At 43.9% G+C, this 19,267-nt stretch overlaps 5 protein-coding genes across 5 annotated transcripts; 3 read left to right on the top strand and 2 right to left on the bottom strand.

Annotated features, from left to right (window-relative positions):
* Positions 1-4,034: 4,034 nt before the first annotated feature.
* On the bottom strand, positions 4,035-4,302 carry O0I10_001703 (uncharacterized protein; the record flags this gene model as incomplete). The annotated part of the gene is made up of 2 exons (XM_058481795.1): positions 4,035-4,216; positions 4,278-4,302. 2 exons carry the CDS (start codon positions 4,300-4,302, stop codon positions 4,035-4,037), a joined length of 207 nt encoding a protein of 68 aa, XP_058347652.1.
* A 2,478-nt stretch (positions 4,303-6,780) lies between these two features.
* O0I10_001702 (ATP-dependent RNA helicase HAS1) lies at positions 6,781-8,643 on the top strand (the record flags this gene model as incomplete). Its single annotated transcript, XM_058481794.1, has 5 exons — positions 6,781-7,021; positions 7,079-7,312; positions 7,379-7,995; positions 8,063-8,383; positions 8,443-8,643. The coding sequence occupies 5 exons, from the start codon at positions 6,781-6,783 to the stop codon at positions 8,641-8,643; spliced, it is 1,614 nt and encodes a 537-aa protein (XP_058347651.1).
* Positions 8,644-9,077: 434 nt separating this feature from the next.
* O0I10_001701 (hydroxyethylthiazole kinase) lies at positions 9,078-10,903 on the top strand (the record flags this gene model as incomplete). The annotated part of the gene is made up of 6 exons (XM_058481793.1): positions 9,078-9,540; positions 9,630-9,920; positions 9,983-10,393; positions 10,444-10,587; positions 10,653-10,689; positions 10,747-10,903. 6 exons carry the CDS (start codon positions 9,078-9,080, stop codon positions 10,901-10,903), a joined length of 1,503 nt encoding a protein of 500 aa, XP_058347650.1.
* A 775-nt stretch (positions 10,904-11,678) lies between these two features.
* On the bottom strand, positions 11,679-13,229 carry O0I10_001700 (uncharacterized protein; the record flags this gene model as incomplete). The annotated part of the gene is made up of 1 exon (XM_058481792.1): positions 11,679-13,229. The coding sequence occupies one exon, from the start codon at positions 13,227-13,229 to the stop codon at positions 11,679-11,681; it is 1,551 nt and encodes a 516-aa protein (XP_058347649.1).
* Positions 13,230-16,607: 3,378 nt separating this feature from the next.
* Positions 16,608-19,001, top strand: O0I10_001699 (uncharacterized protein; the record flags this gene model as incomplete). Its single annotated transcript, XM_058481791.1, has 3 exons — positions 16,608-16,718; positions 17,041-17,659; positions 17,776-19,001. 3 exons carry the CDS (start codon positions 16,608-16,610, stop codon positions 18,999-19,001), a joined length of 1,956 nt encoding a protein of 651 aa, XP_058347648.1.
* Between the last annotated feature and the right edge of the window lie 266 nt (positions 19,002-19,267).

The following is a 19,267-nucleotide window of genomic DNA, read 5'->3' as shown; positions in this document are numbered from 1 at the left end:
CCCAGCCTTTTACTGCCTCACTTTCCAAAGGCATCAAGAAATTACCATGTGACATGTCCGCCAGTGCCTGAAGCTTGTTGAGTATGCTTCAAGACACATCCAGACCATGATGAGCAAAGCCGTAAGTATGCATACCCATGCACATGACCCCCCATCGCCAATGAGCAATAATTACACACATGTGGTGTAACCATAACCTTCATAAAGGTTCTTCTTCGTGCTCAAGCTTCAGGTATATTTCACTTGCCTGAGAAAACATTGTATCTTTTGGAACAGCTCCTTTGATTGCAATTGGCATTTGCAGCCATGGTTTTAAACAACGCGAATAGAAGTATACAGCTGTAATGCAAGGCTGGTATCCCATGAGGAGTCATTTATGGGAAATCTATCTTGCCAATGCCTCAAACATTCATGTCAATAATGCACAGCAAATAAAAGAAAACGAGGCACTTTGCCAAATCTTGATTGCCGATAAATCTTGAAAGCCAAAATATGGCCGGGTCTATCAGCTTGCTTCTTATGCATAAAGACAAGCTCGCACTATAGGATATACAATCACTAAAACATCACTGCGTGTTCACCATCACATCACTTCCTTTCATCACCAAGCGCGGGGAATGTTCGTAGTCAGGGGAGGGAATCTAACATTGCGCTTATCTATTGTCGGTATTTCAACAAATGTACAAAAGTAGTATACAAAGAAAAGGGAGGCACAAGTAATAATAATGGGAATAGCAAGTAAAGAGAACCAATAAAGGAAGGACCAGCAAGAGGATGAGAAGGAGTGTAGCCAAAGGATTGGATTGGTCAGAGTGAAAATGTTGTTAGTATTCATAATAAACTTAATCCTTCATCATCAACTTACCTCGTATTGCATCAACTACGCTAACTCAGTGATGACTGATGGTGGCGATCTTGCAAATGTGCCTTTGTGACTACGGACAAGCATGAGGGCGGTTTACTTGATAGAACGCACCATACTCCCCGACAAAGACACAGACCACAGAAGAGAGCCAACAAGGCCTTGAGAGCAGAGAGAGAGCTTGAGAGAGAGAGCAGAGAGAGCTTGAGAGCTTGAGAGCTTGAGAGCTTGAGAGAGAGAGCAGAGAGAGCTTGAGAGAGAGAGAGAGCTTGAGAGAGAGAGAGAGAGCTTGAGAGAGAGAGAGAGAGCTTGAGAGAGAGAGAGAGAGAGAGAGAGAGAGAGAGAGAGAGAAAAGAAGAAAAAAGATAGTTAAAGAAGATTAAATTTGGGGATGATCAGCTTTTATACCATTTCTCAATGCCGCTATTGTATGACTCAACGTTTATTCCACCAGTAGGGAGACTCCCGAGAAAACAGTGGTGGAAAATGGCGTGCTCAATGAGACAACATTCCTTGGCGCCGATGCATGATCGCATTGGTTCGTTCGGCAGGAGATAAGGATGGCGTGTGTGTGATTGTTGGTGCATGAATCTCATCGACGTGCAGGAATTGACAATGCGGTCCACATAGCCACGTGTAACAAACAATAAAGAAAGCCGTTGGTCTCTCATCGACTTTCAATCAAAAGAGAACCCTTGGTACAATAACGCAAGAGCGTCGCATCGAATGCAAAAAATGAAGACGATTGATATAATGCGTGATGCACTAAGAGCAGAAAGGACCAAAAAAAGAAGCTGCGTCAAAATCTGCATCTCGTCTCAGATAGCCACGTGTTGAAGAAAAAACGGTATTGTTTATTCGTGAATGTATTGGTTCCCACAAAGAGATAATGGTCGTGTGCATAGGGGTCTTTGCATGATTGCTTTACTTTCCAAGCACCAAGGGATAAGGCGGTCGTATTATATTGACGCACGAACGCTTTGATCAGTGAGCAGGAGGGAAAGAACGCTTTGAGGACATTGCATGGCATACCAGAAGCAGAAAGGGGAATAGGCGAACATGAAAAAAACCCATCTTGCGGATCACATGGCCACGTGCAGGAGAAAAAAGTTGATTCTTCGTTATTGGTTCTGGAGCAAGAGATAAGGAAAGCATGTCATTGTTGATGCGTGAATTTCGCTACTCATGGAGTGCGATAGTTTGGGGGGCGTTCTGGATCCATTGCACGGGTTTATCTCGTGTATATGGTATGAAGGTGTATCATTGGCTCACGGGCAAGAGATGAGGGCGCCATGTCATTATTTACAGCTGTCGCATCTTTGGTTATAGCCCTGGTCTCGTTACAAGCACGCCGTAAAGCTGTTTCAAAGACTTCTTACGGCTCCTCCATTGTTCTCGAACCCCAAAAACATTAACGACGGCAATTATTTGTTGATACGTGAGCACCATTTGATGGACATTGCTGTCGTGCATTACCTGAGCATGCTTTTGGAAAAGAACTACCCTGTCGGATTCCTCCAATTTCTTCATATCGCGAAGTTGTAGATTGGATATAGGTGCAACACATCGTTGTGGAGGTAGATTGCTGTTGAGAGCATCATTAAATGTCCTGGCTGATCTAATACGGTAAGAGTGGCCAATTCGCCACTCTTACCAAATATGGAATGGTGGCCCTTACCTTGACCATGCCGTGTCGTACGCGAAATGTCCCATGTATATTATATCCAGCTTTTACTACAAAGACCATATCCAGAAGAGCACAATGAGGTTTAGCTGGCTATGATCTCAACTTAAACGACGGCATATGGAGTAACCCTGTAGCAAAGTCTCCATAGTGCCTGGAAATTGGGATGTTGCAGCTGTTGCTTTGGTCAGCTTTGCTTATGCTTGTTCGCTCTTATCAGGTTCATGGTGAACTCAGAGGCTTCATCCTATGTTTGTTGACAATAAATGCATAAGCTTAAGCAAGAATGGCTATTGGTCTAATCCTTCTTCCCTTTTGTCCACGACAAAGATAAACCCCTCAAAATACAATGTCAATCTTTTAATAACGGTTAAAGGTAATTTGATTGTCACTCAAAAGGTATCATTAAATGCTGTAACCAGGCTAGCAAGTGTACTAAATTCATGTCAAATTATCTTCGCCAGGACTGAGCTGGTCTCAAATTAAGTCTCAGTTCTGGTCTCACAGTGTAGATAAAATAGCTTATTTTGACACGGCAAATCACTTTTATTCCATGTTCTCAACGCACGTCTCTTTTGGTACTTTCGAACCGTTACTCATCATTGACTCAATAACACCGCTTGAAGTATCATTATCTAGCAAATGAATAAGATCAACTCCACAATAAATGGCAGCTTTTACGATGACTAGGGTACAAATCAAGGAGCCAAGTGTAGATGTGAAAGGAACATACAAAAAACAATGGTAAAGAAAAGAGGGAACAGCATTGTATTATAAACAAATAAGATACAACATATATAAAAAGAGCACAGACAAAGAACGAAAAAAGGGGAAGAGTTACAAGATGGTGACAGTTATCGCTTTGGATTTCGTACTTCCCGTAAACGTATGTGCGCTCCTTTGGTGATATGATGGAAGAAAGAAAAGTATGGCGACAGCATCCTTGTTTATATGTGCATGGCGGACGGGATCACGAAGAACGGTAGGTGTCTGTTGGGGATAGTTGACGAGCTGATAGATCGTGAGAGCTCTCGTTGTTGGTGTGATTGATTGTCCATGCATAAATCAGGTATGAGGTGAACAAGGCACAATCCATCCCCATCAAACAATGTCATCCACCGGCTATCACGGATCCTCTGCTGTGCTCAAAATCCACAAAGTAAGACCTTGTTCGAGAATATGTACTTGGGTGAGTGGTCGTTCCAGAAAGGAAAGTCGATGGCACCTTCATTGAAAAACATAGTACACACGCGTGAATGTTCCGCACCATGAGGATCATATAACAACCTCCCCACCTTCTTAGTGTCCAGGATCATCGTTGTTCCCATCCATCCTCTCCTAAGGCTCTTGAAGCGTGCCTTCCCAAATCCTCGAATGGTAGCCGCCAGCTTGTCACGAGAAAAGCGCCTTGTTGTGCATTGACGGTGTCAAACAGTCAAAAGGTAAGGTTGCCGATGATGCACAAAGACACAGTGGATGATCAAAAGCCTATTCAATAGTAGCATTACTCATTATTACAATAAACCCTTCTTCACTGTTTTCATTGCACTTGCCTTTTTCATATGCATGAAGACCCTTGTTGTTGGTTACTGTAACCGAAGACCAAGTTGTAGAGTAGTTAAGCCCCAAAAAGCCAACCGAGCCAACGTCTTTGAGATCAGTCTCGCAATCTATACAAGCCAACATGTCAATGGAACAAGCTCTGCTGCTACATGGGGGCATTGAATGTACCTGGTGCACCAAACGTGGAGCGCATAATAACGAAGAACGAGAGCAACGGTGTCACCATGACTACAAGCACCCACTGCACTCCCTGACAATGCATGTTCAGAACTACATTAATACCTCACTGCCAACAAGAGCACTTTTTTATAATACATTACCTTGATCGAGACGTCGTGAATGGAATAAGGAAAGGTGGGAGAAAAAGAAGAGAAGCGTTGTCTCAAGTCGTGCTGCTGTCCCCCAAGTTTAAATCCCCTGCTGCTATTACACTGAGGCCATTCAATGACCCCACACACACCATCCACCCATCATGAACATCACCCTCACGATAGACAATAGGTACACGCAAATAAAAGAAATGATCCTGACGTATAGCAAAAGGGTGTGTGCCATTTTACACTTTACATGATAATGATGATGATCCAACAACAGCCATTACCTTACTACCAGGTTAGCTCGAATCATGAAAGTTGAATGATGGGGATGATGGGCTGGAGTAGGACAATCGTTCGTATGCATTGGATTGGACAACAATGGAGAATGGAAGGAATGGGCTATTAGCCGGCTGTTTACAAATAACTTACCAATTTGATTCTTCTGATATCGGATGATGTTTCTGTGTTTGAGCGTTTTTCAGTCAAATCTCATCGGATCAAGAAAGTTGAAGGATGGGCATGCTGGGCTGGAGCAGGAGAATCGTTCGTATGCATTGGATTGGACAACAAAGGTGAATGGGAGGACTAGGTTATTAGCTGGCATTTTGAACTCTTCCTAAATAGTGTACAAGAATCATGCATCGCCTGTGCTGAATGACTCAAGTTACACAAACACGCCTTCTGCATCTTTGGCTCTATTGTAGTAATACTACTTTACAATGAACAAAGACCATCTTTCATATACCATCACGCTTACAGCATATGTAAAACATAAAGGTACCTGTATCTCCAAACTTTACAATCAAACGTGGGCTCTTTAATAGATCAACGTGGCCTCGTCGGGGTCAAAGGAATCTTGTGTCAAAGTATGAAGTTCATGGTGGGCAATCCCAGATTTCACAATGTCGCTACCAGCCAAACTGAATCTGGGGGTCAACCTCTTCGAAGACGACGACCAAAAAATATTTTTTGGGCTGTTTGCGACATTGAACGCGAAACTTGGACACAAGGTGCTGTTGGCCAAGCCGAGCACATTGCTCTAATAAAAACCACACGTTTCATTGTAAAGTTTGGAGATACAGGCACGTTTATGTTTTACCTATGCTGTAAGCGTGATGGAGTTGCTTTTTCCTAGTGGATGGTGTCGGCTGCATTAACGGAAAGATGAAGAGCTGAGTGAATTGATACGTGGTGGTTACACATGCATCGTTGACAGGCTGACTGCATAAATGGGATGATAGTTGCTTTTACAGATGTCTTGGCAAAGCCTAAGCCTGACGATTTGAGATACACCGATGGCCATTCTCTCTACTGCCGTCAACCAAAGTAAAATCACCCGGCTGGGCGACCTTATCTTGCAACGGATAGAACAATTTTACGTCCCCTCACTCTTCATGCACTTTCACACAAGCTATGTACTTTCGGATGCACTAATCAACATGGCTCGTCAACCATACCATGCTTACCTCTAACAATTTTCAGCTTTTGCTATCATAAGCGCTTCCATCGTCTTATATATGACCTTGTTTGTATGATACGGGACCTTGAAGACAACCAAAATCATTGCTACTCTCACTCCTTTGGCACAAGATACTCTCGGATCCACTGGTCATACACTAAGGTTAACTCCAAAAAGATTCCACAATATTGGCTACATCATGGGGGAAGGATCCATCATGCACCCTCCACCTGCAGCATTGACCTTTCAAGTCTTGCCTCTCATAGGAGGCGTGATGGTCTTGTTGTGAGCACCAATTTCCGGATGATGCATAATTTGAAATAATGAGCCAAGAGCTGCATACATTACCAAATTAAGGCAGGTGGCAATACGCACCCATAATCAAACAACAATGACATTGACCAAGTATCACAAATCACTTTTTGTACTCATACCTACATGGCTAATACAAGGAGGATTGGCATTACCATCAAGCTATCTATTATACCTGTATTGTGGTATATGTACAATCTACGTGTTCAAGTACTGCAAGCAGCAGCATGTTATCAACGACCGAAACCAACCTGGCATTGGGATTTGAGAGTGAGACAGCCGCAGAGGCGGCGCCCTTTTGTTCATTTTCCTTCCCATTGGTTCCTCATCATTTCATATGGATTGAGCACAATATCAAAGCACCCTCTTATAGACCAATGTTTATACTAATGCAATGAACGATGATCTTTATACAACATGAATAGGGGTATCGCTAATGTACTGGAGTGGGTGGTGAAAGTGGTGTAATAACATGATAGGCACAGGTAACCACTAGCAAGCAGCCTGGCTCCGAGAATTTTTTATCGGACAGCGAGCTTTTTTCACCCACCTCCGCTTGTTGCACTACTTCCTCGATTATACAATGGCCAGCAATTTAGTAGAGAAGAAGCGTAAGCGCACTCACCAAACCAAGGCCAACAAGAAGAAGCAGCAGGTCGACAAGGGAAAACCCAAGCAAGTTGAGGAGGAAGCAGCCGAGATTGCCGACGAAGGTGAAGAGATCGTAGCCGAAGAACAAGATCAGGAGGAGATCGATGACAGCAACGACAAAGAGAGCTCTGAATCCCCTTCAGCAAACGAGAATGAGACGACATTGGAAGAAGGTATTGTCAATCAAGTGAGATCGAGGATCGTAGTGCTTATTGTGTATATACCTTTAGGAGACAAGGCCATTGATTTCAACTTTGAAAGCCTTGATATCAGTGACAAGACGAAGAATGGTATCAAGGAGATGGGTTTTACAAAGATGACTGAGGTGCAAGCTCGTACGATTCCACCCTTGATGGCTGGTCGTGATGTGTTGGGTGCTGCAAAGACTGGTTCGGGCAAGACTTTGGCCATGTTGATTCCTGCTATTGAAATGTTGTACAAGCTCAAGTTCAAGCCAAGAAATGGTAAAGTGGATAGTGATTACTTTCATGAGTATCCATTGATTAACGTTTTATGTGGATCATGATCAGGCACTGGTGTCATTGTGGTATCTCCTACTCGTGAGCTCGCATTGCAGATCTTTGGTGTCGCTCGTGAATTGATGAAGTATCACCAACACACATTCGGCATTGTTATTGGTGGTGCCAACAGAAGAGCCGAGGCTGATAAGCTTGTCAAGGGTGTCAACCTTCTTATTGCCACACCAGGTCGTCTTCTCGATCATTTGCAAAATACCCGTGGTTTCGTCTACAAGAATCTCAAAGCTTTGGTCATTGATGAAGCTGATCGTATCTTGGAAATCGGTTTCGAAGAGGAAATGCGCCAAATTGTCCGTATCTTGCCCAAGGAACGCCAAACGATGCTCTTCTCAGCTACACAAACGACCAAGGTTACCGATCTTGCCCGTATCTCGCTCAAAAAGGGACCAATGTATATCAACGTGGATGAGAAGAAGGATACATCGACTGCTGAAGGTTTAGAACAAGGCTATGTCGTGTGCGATTCCGATAAGCGTTTCCTATTGCTGTTCACCTTCTTGAGGAAGAACTCCAAAAAGAAGATCATTGTCTTCTTCTCCAGCTGCAACTCTGTCAAATACCACGCTGAATTGCTGAATTACATTGATGTGCCAGTGCTTGAATTGCACGTAAGTATATGAGGGGGAAGGTGATTTGATTCGAACAAATAGGCTAACATGGTATTGTCTTTGATAGGGTAAACAAAAGCAACAAAAACGTACGGCCACCTTTTTCGAGTTCTGCAATGCTGACAGGGGCATTTTGTTGTGCACGGATGTTGCTGCTCGTGGATTGGATATTCCTGCAGTTGATTGGATTGTACAATTTGACCCTCCAGATGATCCCCGTGATTACATTCATCGTGTCGGTCGAACAGCTCGTGCTGGTGGACAAGGCAAGAGTTTGTTGTTTTTGCTTCCAAGCGAGCTCGGCTTTTTGCGTTACCTCAAGAATGCCAAAGTTCCCCTTAACGAATATCAATTCCCCACCAACAAGATTGCCAATGTGCAGAGCCAGGTAATATCGAATGGAATCATGATGCTTTATGTTATCGTATGCTAACGTGTCATGTATAGCTTGAGAAGCTGGTGGAAAAGAATTACTACTTGAACCAATCTGCTCGCGATGGCTTCCGTTCTTATCTTCAAGCATATCAAGCATTCAGTCTCAAAAAGATCTTCAACGTCAACAGCCTCGATCTTGTCAAGGTCGGCAAATCGTTTGGTTTCAGCGTTCCTCCCAAAGTCAACCTTAGCATCCAAGCATCTAGAAAGTAATAATAAAGCATCCATCTTGTAATTCATACAGCGAGTCCTTTTGTTGAGTTTCAACTTGTCTACAATGAACAATGGTCTTTTTGGCATTTCATATGTCTGTCCGTTTTCTTTCATTCACGTCATGGGCGACAAGTGGTGGTAGGTAATGACTTGCTAATGCATATAGGCTTACCAGACTACAAGACCACTACCATTGCCTTTCTTTTCTTAACGGTATCACGAACATAGCTACAGTTGACCATGCGACATGTTGCCCTTGGCAACCACCCCACGGATTACCCGATTTAATGTGAGTGCATCTTGTTTTATGCAATTCCTTTCATTCCCCCGCTCCATACATGCAACAATAAAATGCATCCATTTTCAAACTTTAAATCTCATCTCTTTTTCTTCTCTTTGATCTTTATCTTCTCCAATCCCTCCAACCCCAAAAGATGGCACATAAAACTGTCGACTATTCTTTGTATCTTGTGACCGATAGCAACCTTGTTCCCGAGGGCACTACTTTGCTCAACCAAATCGAACGTGCTTTGGAAGGTGGCGTTACTATTGTTCAGCTTCGAGAAAAGAATCTCGACACCGGTCCATTCATTGAGCTGGCTCGTCAAGTGCAGCAAATCACACGCAAGTTCAATGTACCACTCCTAATCAATGACCGTCTCGATGTCGCTTTGGCTGTGGACGCTGACGGTGTTCATATTGGACAAGACGATATGCCTATGCGTCAAGCGCGTCAACTCCTTGGACCCAAAAAGATTATTGGTGTATCCGTCAACACGATCGAAGAAGCCAAGGAAGCTATTCAAGCAGGTGCTGATTATCTTGGTGTGGGTGCTGTTTGGGATACGAGTACCAAGAAGCTTACCAACAAGACATTGGGTATTGAAGGCACCAAACGTATGTTTGCATTTGTGTGTGTGCGTGTGTGTATCACCAGCATGTTGAGTCATTAATTCCTCCCCCACCTCTCTCGGACCTTTGTTTAGATGTTCTTGATTCCATTGATCCGATTCCTGCCGTAGCCATCGGTGGCATCAAACTCGAGAATGCACAAGACTTGATGAAGGGTGCCAATCGCCTTGCTGGCTTGGCTATTGTCTCTGCTATTATCGCATCCTCAGATCCCAAGGCAACATGCATCGACTTTAACAAGATTATTCGTGGATGTCTTGCTCAAGCTCCAAAGACAACGGATTCGGCTCTCGAGGCACGTCAATTTGCTATCCAAGCTGCCAAGAATGTTAGAGCTGTGGGTCCTATGGTGCATCACATTACAAGTAAGTATGCTTATACTTTTTCCCCGCCTGATCCCTCATTTACCCGATCCATGTTGTAATAGACTATGTCGTGATCAATGATAACGCCAATGCCACCTTGGCTGTGGGTGCATCCCCTATCATGTCCACCAATTTCGAGGAACTCAAGGACTTGGCGGCTGTGAATGGTGCTATGGTACTCAACATGGGCACTCTCAACAATATCCAGACCATGTTTGCTGCTGCTCATGCCAACTTTGAACGAGGCAACCCTGTCATTTTTGATCCTGTTGGTGCTGGTGCAACCCAATTTCGAAAGACGACTACCCAACGTTTTCTTAACGAGTGCGATTTGACGGTGATCAAGGGTAACGGAGGCGAGATCTTATCTATGGCAGGCCGTGGTGGTGCTTCTCGCGGTGTCGATTCAGTGGGTGATAATGGTGGTGAAGAGAATGCAGTCGCAGCTGTCAAGGAGCTTGCACGAAAGAATGGTAAATGATGATGTTGCTTTATTATCATTGCTCTAATCGTATCTTTATAGGTTGTGTGGTGGCAATGACGGGTCCTATCGATTATGTTTCGGATGGTGAGCGTGTGTATGCCATTGAGAATGGTGATCCCCTTTTGGCTTGTATCACTGGAAGTGGATGTATGGTATCATCTATTGTAGGATGCTTCACTGCTGGTAAGGCCCTTCATACAAAGGATTGAGCACATTCATGACTCAATTGGGTATTCTTTTCTCAATAGCCAACCGAAACGATTACTTGCTCGCCACTGTTGCAGCGTAAGTTTGATGATCCAAGTGATGTTCATCTTCCAATGCTTACCATCTTTATTATAGCATTCTCACGGTGACCATTGCTTCGGAGCTAGCTGTCAGACGCAATGAAGTTAGAGGACCCGGCACTTTTCGATCTGCACTTATCGACGAGCTTTACAATGTCACCAATGATACCAGCCTTATTGCAGAACACGCCAAAGTTAGAGTCATTCAATAAGTCATCTTTTGTACATCTTTTCCTCCCTCCCATTTTGATGGTATAATAACACCGAAAACCTCTCTCCAAACATACATCTTGGTTACTTTTTCAATCATCAACGTACATGATATCATCAATTTCAGTCAAAAGGGGTGTATTGTCTGTGCATGAGAGCGGGATCAAGCGGGTTTATTGGGGGATGATGTTGTGGCTTGGTGTCAGTCTCAAAGTGAATCGTGACCGAAGTTTCCAGGTGCTCTCTCTTTTTTCACTCAAACAAAAATGGTACGCACCCCCTCACGAATGCCCCATTGCCAATGTCTTTTTTATTGACTCGATCACTATTATGATAGGGTAAAGTCCACGGTTCGCTCGCCCGTGCTGGTAAGGTCAAGTCTCAAACCCCCAAGGTTGCCAAGCAAGAAAAGAAGAAGTCTTTGACTGGCCGTGCCAAGAAGAGACAAGTGTACAAGTAAGTTTGCTTTTTTTTTACTTCTATCTTCCTACGTCAAAGATACTAATGAATGCATGTTTTAATAGCCGTCGTTTCGTCAACGTTACCACTGCCATTGGTGGCAAGCGTAGAATGAACCCTGCCCCTACCCAGGGTCCTTAAACAGCGAACAGCAACAATAGTGGATTCAATTCATCTATATGTGATTCTCTTGTTTAATGTACATTTGTCGATTCTTTCATATTCTCTAAGCGGTATATAATCCTAAGACAACGAGGTGGTAAATGGTGGATGGGAAAGGAATGGATAAGGTATAAATGTGTATATGTATAAAACGAGTTATGAATGGGTGTGATGAGTACTCTGGGTGGTATTATCCGGTTGTTGTTGTTGGTGGATGAAGGACGAAGAAGTGGTTGTAGTGGTAGTAGTCGTAGCGGTGGGAATTGGTGGATGAGGATGAGGAAGGGTGGAAGGATGAAGTTGTTGAACAATAGCCATGACCTGTTGCATTGCTTGCCTTGATAATTCTAGTTGTAAGCACTTGTACATTTCAACAAGATCCATGCCGATGCCCTGCAACACACGCGAATCTTGATGATATCCGAGTTTGGCATTGTTGGTGACATCTTCATAGAATTGTTGACCAACACGGCTCAAATGACCACATAACTGATGCACTGCAACAGTGGCAAAGGGTGCTGCTGATCCTGCTCGTTTGTCATGTCCACGCATCAATCCAAACAAATGCGGATGGTAAGGTGTCCTTGGTTTAAGCATGTCAGGCCATTGCCACGGTGCAGGTATAAATGATGGTGTTGGTATCGTACCAATGATAGGCTGATGATGGCTGTTATTATTGTTGTTGCATGAACGCTTATCAGCATGTTGATCATCATCGTCGTTATGGTGCTCATTGCGTTCTTGGTATGCGTTATTGTTGCTATCTTCTTCTTGTTCCTCGTCGCTAGGATACCATATGAAAGATCTCGTTATTGTACCAGTCGTTAAGCGAAATGGTGTCACTTTGTGTTCAGCTGTTGCCATGGCAATGGGTGTAGTGTTGTGATGACCATTGCTGCTGCTGTTGTTGTTGTTATTGTTGTTTGTGAGAGGATAAAAAACCTTGCTGTAGAATTGGCGCAATTTGGCTGCGAGTGCAGTAGGTCGAGCCATTTGACGTTGAGCTTCCAACTGTTCCAAATTTTGCTGAGCATTCTGCATAAAGATGCGTGCAAAACGCTGACACACACTTGCAATCGTTTTTTCCTGTTCTTCTCGAGATATCTGCCTGCATTCAAATACGATTTGTCGGGTGCCAATCCAACGCCGTCCAAGGCCTAAGCGTGCATAGTTGTGCCGATCGACTGTTGCCAAGTACATGCCCTGCTGCTCTCGATTGACATCGCTCGTACGACTTGCCAGCAGTGAAATGACGACGCTCTCCACATGCTCAGGACCGTTTCGCCAAACATGGTGCAAGTTCGAAATGTCACCAAGGAGTCGTGTGAATACAGCGTGTTCGGCTGTTTTGTCTTCATAGTCTTGGCTCAACTCATGCCACGATATCAATAAATCCTCAGCTTGTAAAGGAGTCAGGGACCGGATACGCCGTTGACGGCAAGCTGTTTCGTACAATTCAAGCATTTCAAGTGCTGTCATTGTCAATGTGTGTCGTAGACTATCAGCATTGGTATTGCCAATGAGGCCAACTACTGGAATAAAACGCTGGACTTGCTGCATGGTTTGCTGAATGTGATATAGCTGCGAACGACTTGCCACCTCCTGGTCAATGCAAAACTGTTGTTGGGCATCAGAGCAAAATATGCGCAAGAGCTCGTCGAGTTCATCATACAACTTGTGAGTTACTGGATCCTCTTCTTCGCTCATTGATGATGGTTGGGTGGGATAATGTAAGGGAAATAGAAAGAGAAAAAAGACAAAGGGCGGTGTCCCCCTTATGGTACGTTAAGAACGAGTGGCGAAACAGAGAAGGGGACTACTAGGATGGTTGGATAAAAAAACAAAGAGAATACTCGTTGTCGAGGACAACGACAACAACAACAACAAAGGATATAAAAAGCAAGCCGTCCACTTCTGGATGATCCTAATGTGGAAGAAAAAGAAATGGGAAAAGAAAGAACACACATACACACACACACACTTGTAAAATCCAAACAATGGGATATTTTAGGCAGGCGGCAGGCTTTGTGTCGAAGGAGAAGCGCCGCCTTCTTGTCAGAATAACGACGCTTGGTTACACCACCCAATGTGTACATGTTCTCTCTCTCACTCTATGATAATGCTATCAATGATTATCCATTGCTACCCCTCCTTATTGTCTTTTGCACTTAAAACTAGCTTGGCATGTAGTATAGTAAATGGCTCATCAATAAGCATGAAAAAATAAAGGGATGGGGACTTCCCAGCACGAGATGATGAAACAAACCGATATTTGCCCAATATATAAGAATCGGTTTGCATGCATGCAGGTACATGTACAGGGCAAAGCCTTTGCTCAGCATATGTAGAATCGTCGCTGCTCCTTATTCCAGCACAAAAGAAATCATGCTATCTACCACTGCATTATTGTTCACCTTTCCCGTCTCCTCCATCCTGTTGTAGGATAGTAAAAGTGGAGCGACAAGGCGAGGAGGGGGCTGTTGTTGCTGATTGTTACAGCCTAGAATGTTTCGAATAATGATCGCCTACCCCACCAAATGAGCCCATCGTCTCATTATCCTTGAAATTGATTGTTCCCAGGGAATCATCCCACACTCTCTAATATTATCTCCATATCGAAAAGATGCAACATCATGTGCATTATTACATGGTAATGTCCGTTTACTGCATCTTTATATGCCTACCCAAAATACGAAAACCAATTATATAGCTTCCCACCCCCTGAATGCTCATCTCTACAACAGCAGCTCGTGGTGGCTCTAACAACGCCTCCGTGTTTCTAGATTACAGTATAATAGCCTTTCAAGTATAATTGTGCATCATAGCTAATAGCTCATGGGGGATCAAACATGTGCTATATATATGCAAGTTTGTTTTCTGTACTTGGCTTTTGGGTTGCATTGAGTCTAGACAAGAATAAATCGAGATGGTTGTGTGATTTCTCCTATATTACACCATGCACCTACGAGGAGAAGAGGAGGAGGAGAAAGTAAAAGAGCCAACTTGAGATCAAAAGGATGACCAGCAATGACCCGATGGTGATGTCAGATAGGACAATACTTGTTGGCTCTTGTTGTTGATCATTGAATCATTGCAACCTGTTTCATACAAGAGTGGTGCCTAGGCCGGATATCACATGTGGTGGTGTCATAGAATCTTTCATGCCTACGGATGCTTTCTTTATGCAGATGACGCACATATGACTACCCTGAGATGGATTAGTGGATCCAAAAGAGCAGCAACAACAAGATCGTGTCACAGCAAAACACCGCATCATACATACGCGCCAATTGTGCCTCATGTTGTGTGTAGCTTATATGTCGTACCACAACTTATATACCTGTCGCACACTTGCCATTGGTTGCGTTTGTGACAAAAATATGGATTGAACGTTGATCTTTCGCGCGAAGACAACAAAGATGGCATTAAGGTTCAAAAGTAAATGTTCGTCAAGGACATGCCAATTCAATTCGCATGATGTGTGTATGTCAATGTTGCATGAAAACTAGAACCATGGATATCAGCTTTACATACACAACGTCATTGCTGGCAAGCATCATGTTCTTTGTCAAGAGTTTTTTCCCTAATAAGGATACACCACCACACACACATACACATTCGCTGCTAGATACAATATGGTATATCTTTCCCCTTCTTGTATACTTGTGCAGCTTCCCCGACGCGGTTGTAGCTGCTTTCTTTTTTGTGAAAAGGAGTGGGGGAGACGTGAGGTGAAGGAGAAGTAAACGGCCGACCAATACACAGCATGACACGCATCTAGTATACGTTACACGCATCACAGCATGTGGTAGGACAAAAAGTGGTCTGTGTCGATTCTAAAATACATCAAGATGACCTCCCGTTAATGATGTTCGCTTCTTGCCTATTTTTGAATAGGGATGGTGTGCTTGTATGTAGATAGATGCATGCGTGTGTGTTGGAACCAGAAGGTAGTCATGATCTACGCCAAAGCACACGTCCCCCAAAAAGGTAGTCAAACCGATGGTTGCCGATGACGGTGAGACAAGGCTTGTGGTAAAAGTGTGTAAGGTTCACAGGGTCTTGCACAAACAAAAAAGCACATGTGCTTCGAAGAGACATATACACAAAGCAAGAATAGAATGCTTTAATAACGACAAGCAATGCAAATATGTCAAGTGTCATGTTCCCATTCTATTGCGTGCATATACACCAGAAGTAAGTAAAACACCGAGATTAGGTGAGTTCCGGAAGCAATAGACAAAATGGGGCATGAGGCAAGATTCAATGTGGTTTCCCCTATAAGGGGAGTGGGAGCACAAAAGCAGCGTGTGGTGCGCTTTTGGTATGACAGTCGATCACGCATGCTCTCTTCTCCCTCTCTCCATATGCTGTCAAACCGTGAGTCGTCGATCAACACCAGAAAAAGAACACACACAAGCTGCTGATGTTGTTGCATCTCACCCACGCATGTATTGCTAGAAACATAATAGCTTGTTTCTTTGTGCTTATTACACAACAACGATCGAGCCACCATGGGTCCATTGTCATCATAAATATGGATACATGCAATAAAGAAAGCATCAATCCAAAGTGCATGGGATCCATCATGATGTTGTTTACCCTAACGACGATATCGATTCTTGCATACGGCCTTGTTGTAGGCGTTGAAAGATAATGAAGCGAGCAACAACAAAAGAAATAATGATGATGAATGAACAAGACCAGGGATGATGATAGTGATCAGCGGGTGTAACCCACTTAAATAACTATTTTGCTGTATTTAATCAAGATCACGCCTAGCTTTCTCGGTGTCTTTGCCGGGAGCTACCCCTTCTCATTCAACACGCTGCCTGATTGTTATATATAAGAACGTCATTGCTCCATTTTCCCCATTCTTTTCGTTTCCCCCTTCCACTCGTTTCTCTTTTTCTGGTCACTCCTCCGCGCTTGTCGTGTATTTCTTTTTGAGGACATCCTTTTCCTTTTCCTTTCTCTTTTACGCTTACATTCAAATCAACATACATACCCATCAGCACCGCAGCGCTTGCGCAGCATCATTGCTTGTTACATACCAAACCACCCAAAAAATTATAAATCAACAAAATGATGACATACGGATACGACCATTTTAATGCTGAACCAATCATGCTTCGTCATTCATCGTCGCTGGCGACGGCAGATGACAAGATGTTTGATATTTACGCTGCGGATCAGGTAATCATAGAACGGGTCCATTCAGGGTCACACAAAGAGACGCACTGGCATTTTTACTAATTCAAGGTTCCCTCTCTTCTTTCAATCTCTTTCTCTTTTCTTCTTTCTCTCTCTCTCTCCTGCTTTTTGCTTTTTCTTTTTCCCTCGCAATTGTGCTTCTACTCAATCTGCACCTTGACATACTTGTGCATACAACGGCGGGCAAACTTGCAATAATCGATCGGACACTTTCGATTTGACATTGCCTTTTTGCATAAACAACCCCACATTTTCCTTTTTCTCTCATCTCTCTTTTTCATTGATATACATGACGACATTGCAGTACTTTGATCGATTCGAAGACGACCAAGGCATTATTGTGCCACAGCATCTCGAACCTGAACAAGCGAGCTATGAGTTCCCATCACGGTCGACGCTTGAACATCTTGCGACATTCCTCAATGACAATGACGATAACATGTTTGATGAGTCACCTCTTGGATCAACAACGTACTCGGATGATGAAGATTCTGGTCTCGCAGGCGATGATCAGTTTGATTCGTTTATTGGTTCAATTGTATCTGCATACACCAACGAGAAACGACAACGATGCACCAAAGTCAATCACATGGCTAAAGAGGCTGCCCCTGGCTGTAGTCATAAGATGCTGCAACAACGCACCAACCACCACAACAAGCTCGTCAACAATAAACCAGTATCCATGTCATCCGACAACGATGACGACTCTCTTGTGGATGATGATGAGGATGATGAGATGAACATGTTGGTGGATGATAGCCGATTGTCACCTCTTCAAATTCCACCAGTCGCTCGATGCGTATCCTCTTCAAGCTTCCTTTCTTCTTCTTCAGCGTATTCGTTGCAACGTAATGATGGCGTGGTAGCACCTTGTTCGTTTCTTTGCCATGAAGATCTTGTGTACCCCAAAAATCGGGCATCAGGCAAGTAAATGGATATTGTGTGTGTGCGTGTGCGTGTGAGAAATGCCGCGCTCTTGAGCTACATTTGGACTGACACTCTTATCCCTTTTTGCTCCACATTTGTTTGTTGTTTACAGTGTCACCTTACCATGGTATGCTGGGCGCTGAGGACCATCATCAACAACAACACCTTGACCTGCCCGTGTTTCGTAATGAATCAGAGCCCATAATGGACGACGATGACAGCAATCCTGATACACCAGCAAAAACTATCACTCTCAAGCTACGCAAATCACTGGACACTCGTTATCGTCGACCTACTTGTCCCATCAGTGACGAAGGCTATGCCGATGACGATGACGACGACCATGTTGATGTTGGTGGCGACTACTCTGACAATGAGCCTCCTTTGGAATCTGAAATGGTGTTCCTTCCACTATCAGCTGAGGAGCAGCAGCATATGGTTGAAGAGGATGTGCTACGCACCACGGCAGCAACACGTATCCAGGCAGTATGGCGTGGTTACCGTGCCAAGAAGCAACTTGCAGCATCCTCTAGCACGTTGCCATCATCTCACCGTTTAATTGTGGATCTGGCGCGTATATGCAATGCCATGCATCAAAAGCAGATGAATACCATGCATAGTAGAATGGATGAACTGGAGCAGCAACTTGAAGAAGAACGAGCCATGCGTATTGCTTTTGAGAAGGCTGTTGAAGATATGACCATCATGGTTGACCAGCAACAAAACATGTTGTATGATCGTCTCGAGCAACAACGTATGGAATACGAGGCCAAGGTTGCCAAGATGGAAACTCGTTTACGAAAGGAAACCAAGGCAAGAATGGAAATGGAGCAATCAATGACACACGTCGTTAAACAGGTGCAGGATATGCACGCTGCACAACAACGCCGTGCCAAGGAAGACGCAGAGCATCAAAAGAACTTGCAACGTAAACTCAATGACGCACTCTATGAAATCAATCAACTCAAAGCATCATCGACCACTACCACAACATCAACAACATCCACTACTTCATCATCACGTACAACAACTTCCACCACCACCACTCCACGTCGTCGTACTATGGTACCAAATGCATCCGGAGCCGCATCCGTTAAAGCATCCGGAACTGGTGCACGACAACAACCACGATCCTCAATAGCACCACGTCCTTCTCATCAACCAGCAACAAAAGCTACTCCTCCTCGACTTAGCTCCCGTCCTTCAATTACGCCACGACCATCCTCTGCATTGCGAACTTCTCAACATAAAACAACCACAACAACTACTACTTCATCCGCCAACAACAAACGCACAATGACAATGACAGCTGTTCGAAACAGTACGTTGCCACGGTGATTTTGACGATACCATTTTTTTTTCTTCATTCATTTCCCCCCATCATTTCATTCGCATTTTTCTTTACCCAACCACCCCACTTTGCATGCATGTAGATAAGGTCATCATCCTATTCTTTTTCTTTCGTTCACAACCACATGTTTTCCCACATTCATCCTCCTCCTCTCCTCCCATCCTCCCATCCTCCTCCTCCTCATTGTCCAAGTATACTTTTACTATTACTTTTTCTTGCCCTGTATGCTAATATAGTGCGAGTACATTACCTG

Source organism: Lichtheimia ornata (genome assembly GCF_029851405.1).
Source record: "Lichtheimia ornata isolate CBS 291.66 chromosome Unknown scaffold00004, whole genome shotgun sequence".
Taxonomy (NCBI): Eukaryota; Fungi; Mucoromycota; class Mucoromycetes; order Mucorales; family Lichtheimiaceae; genus Lichtheimia; species Lichtheimia ornata.
This window is presented reverse-complemented; position numbering and strand designations above follow the sequence as displayed.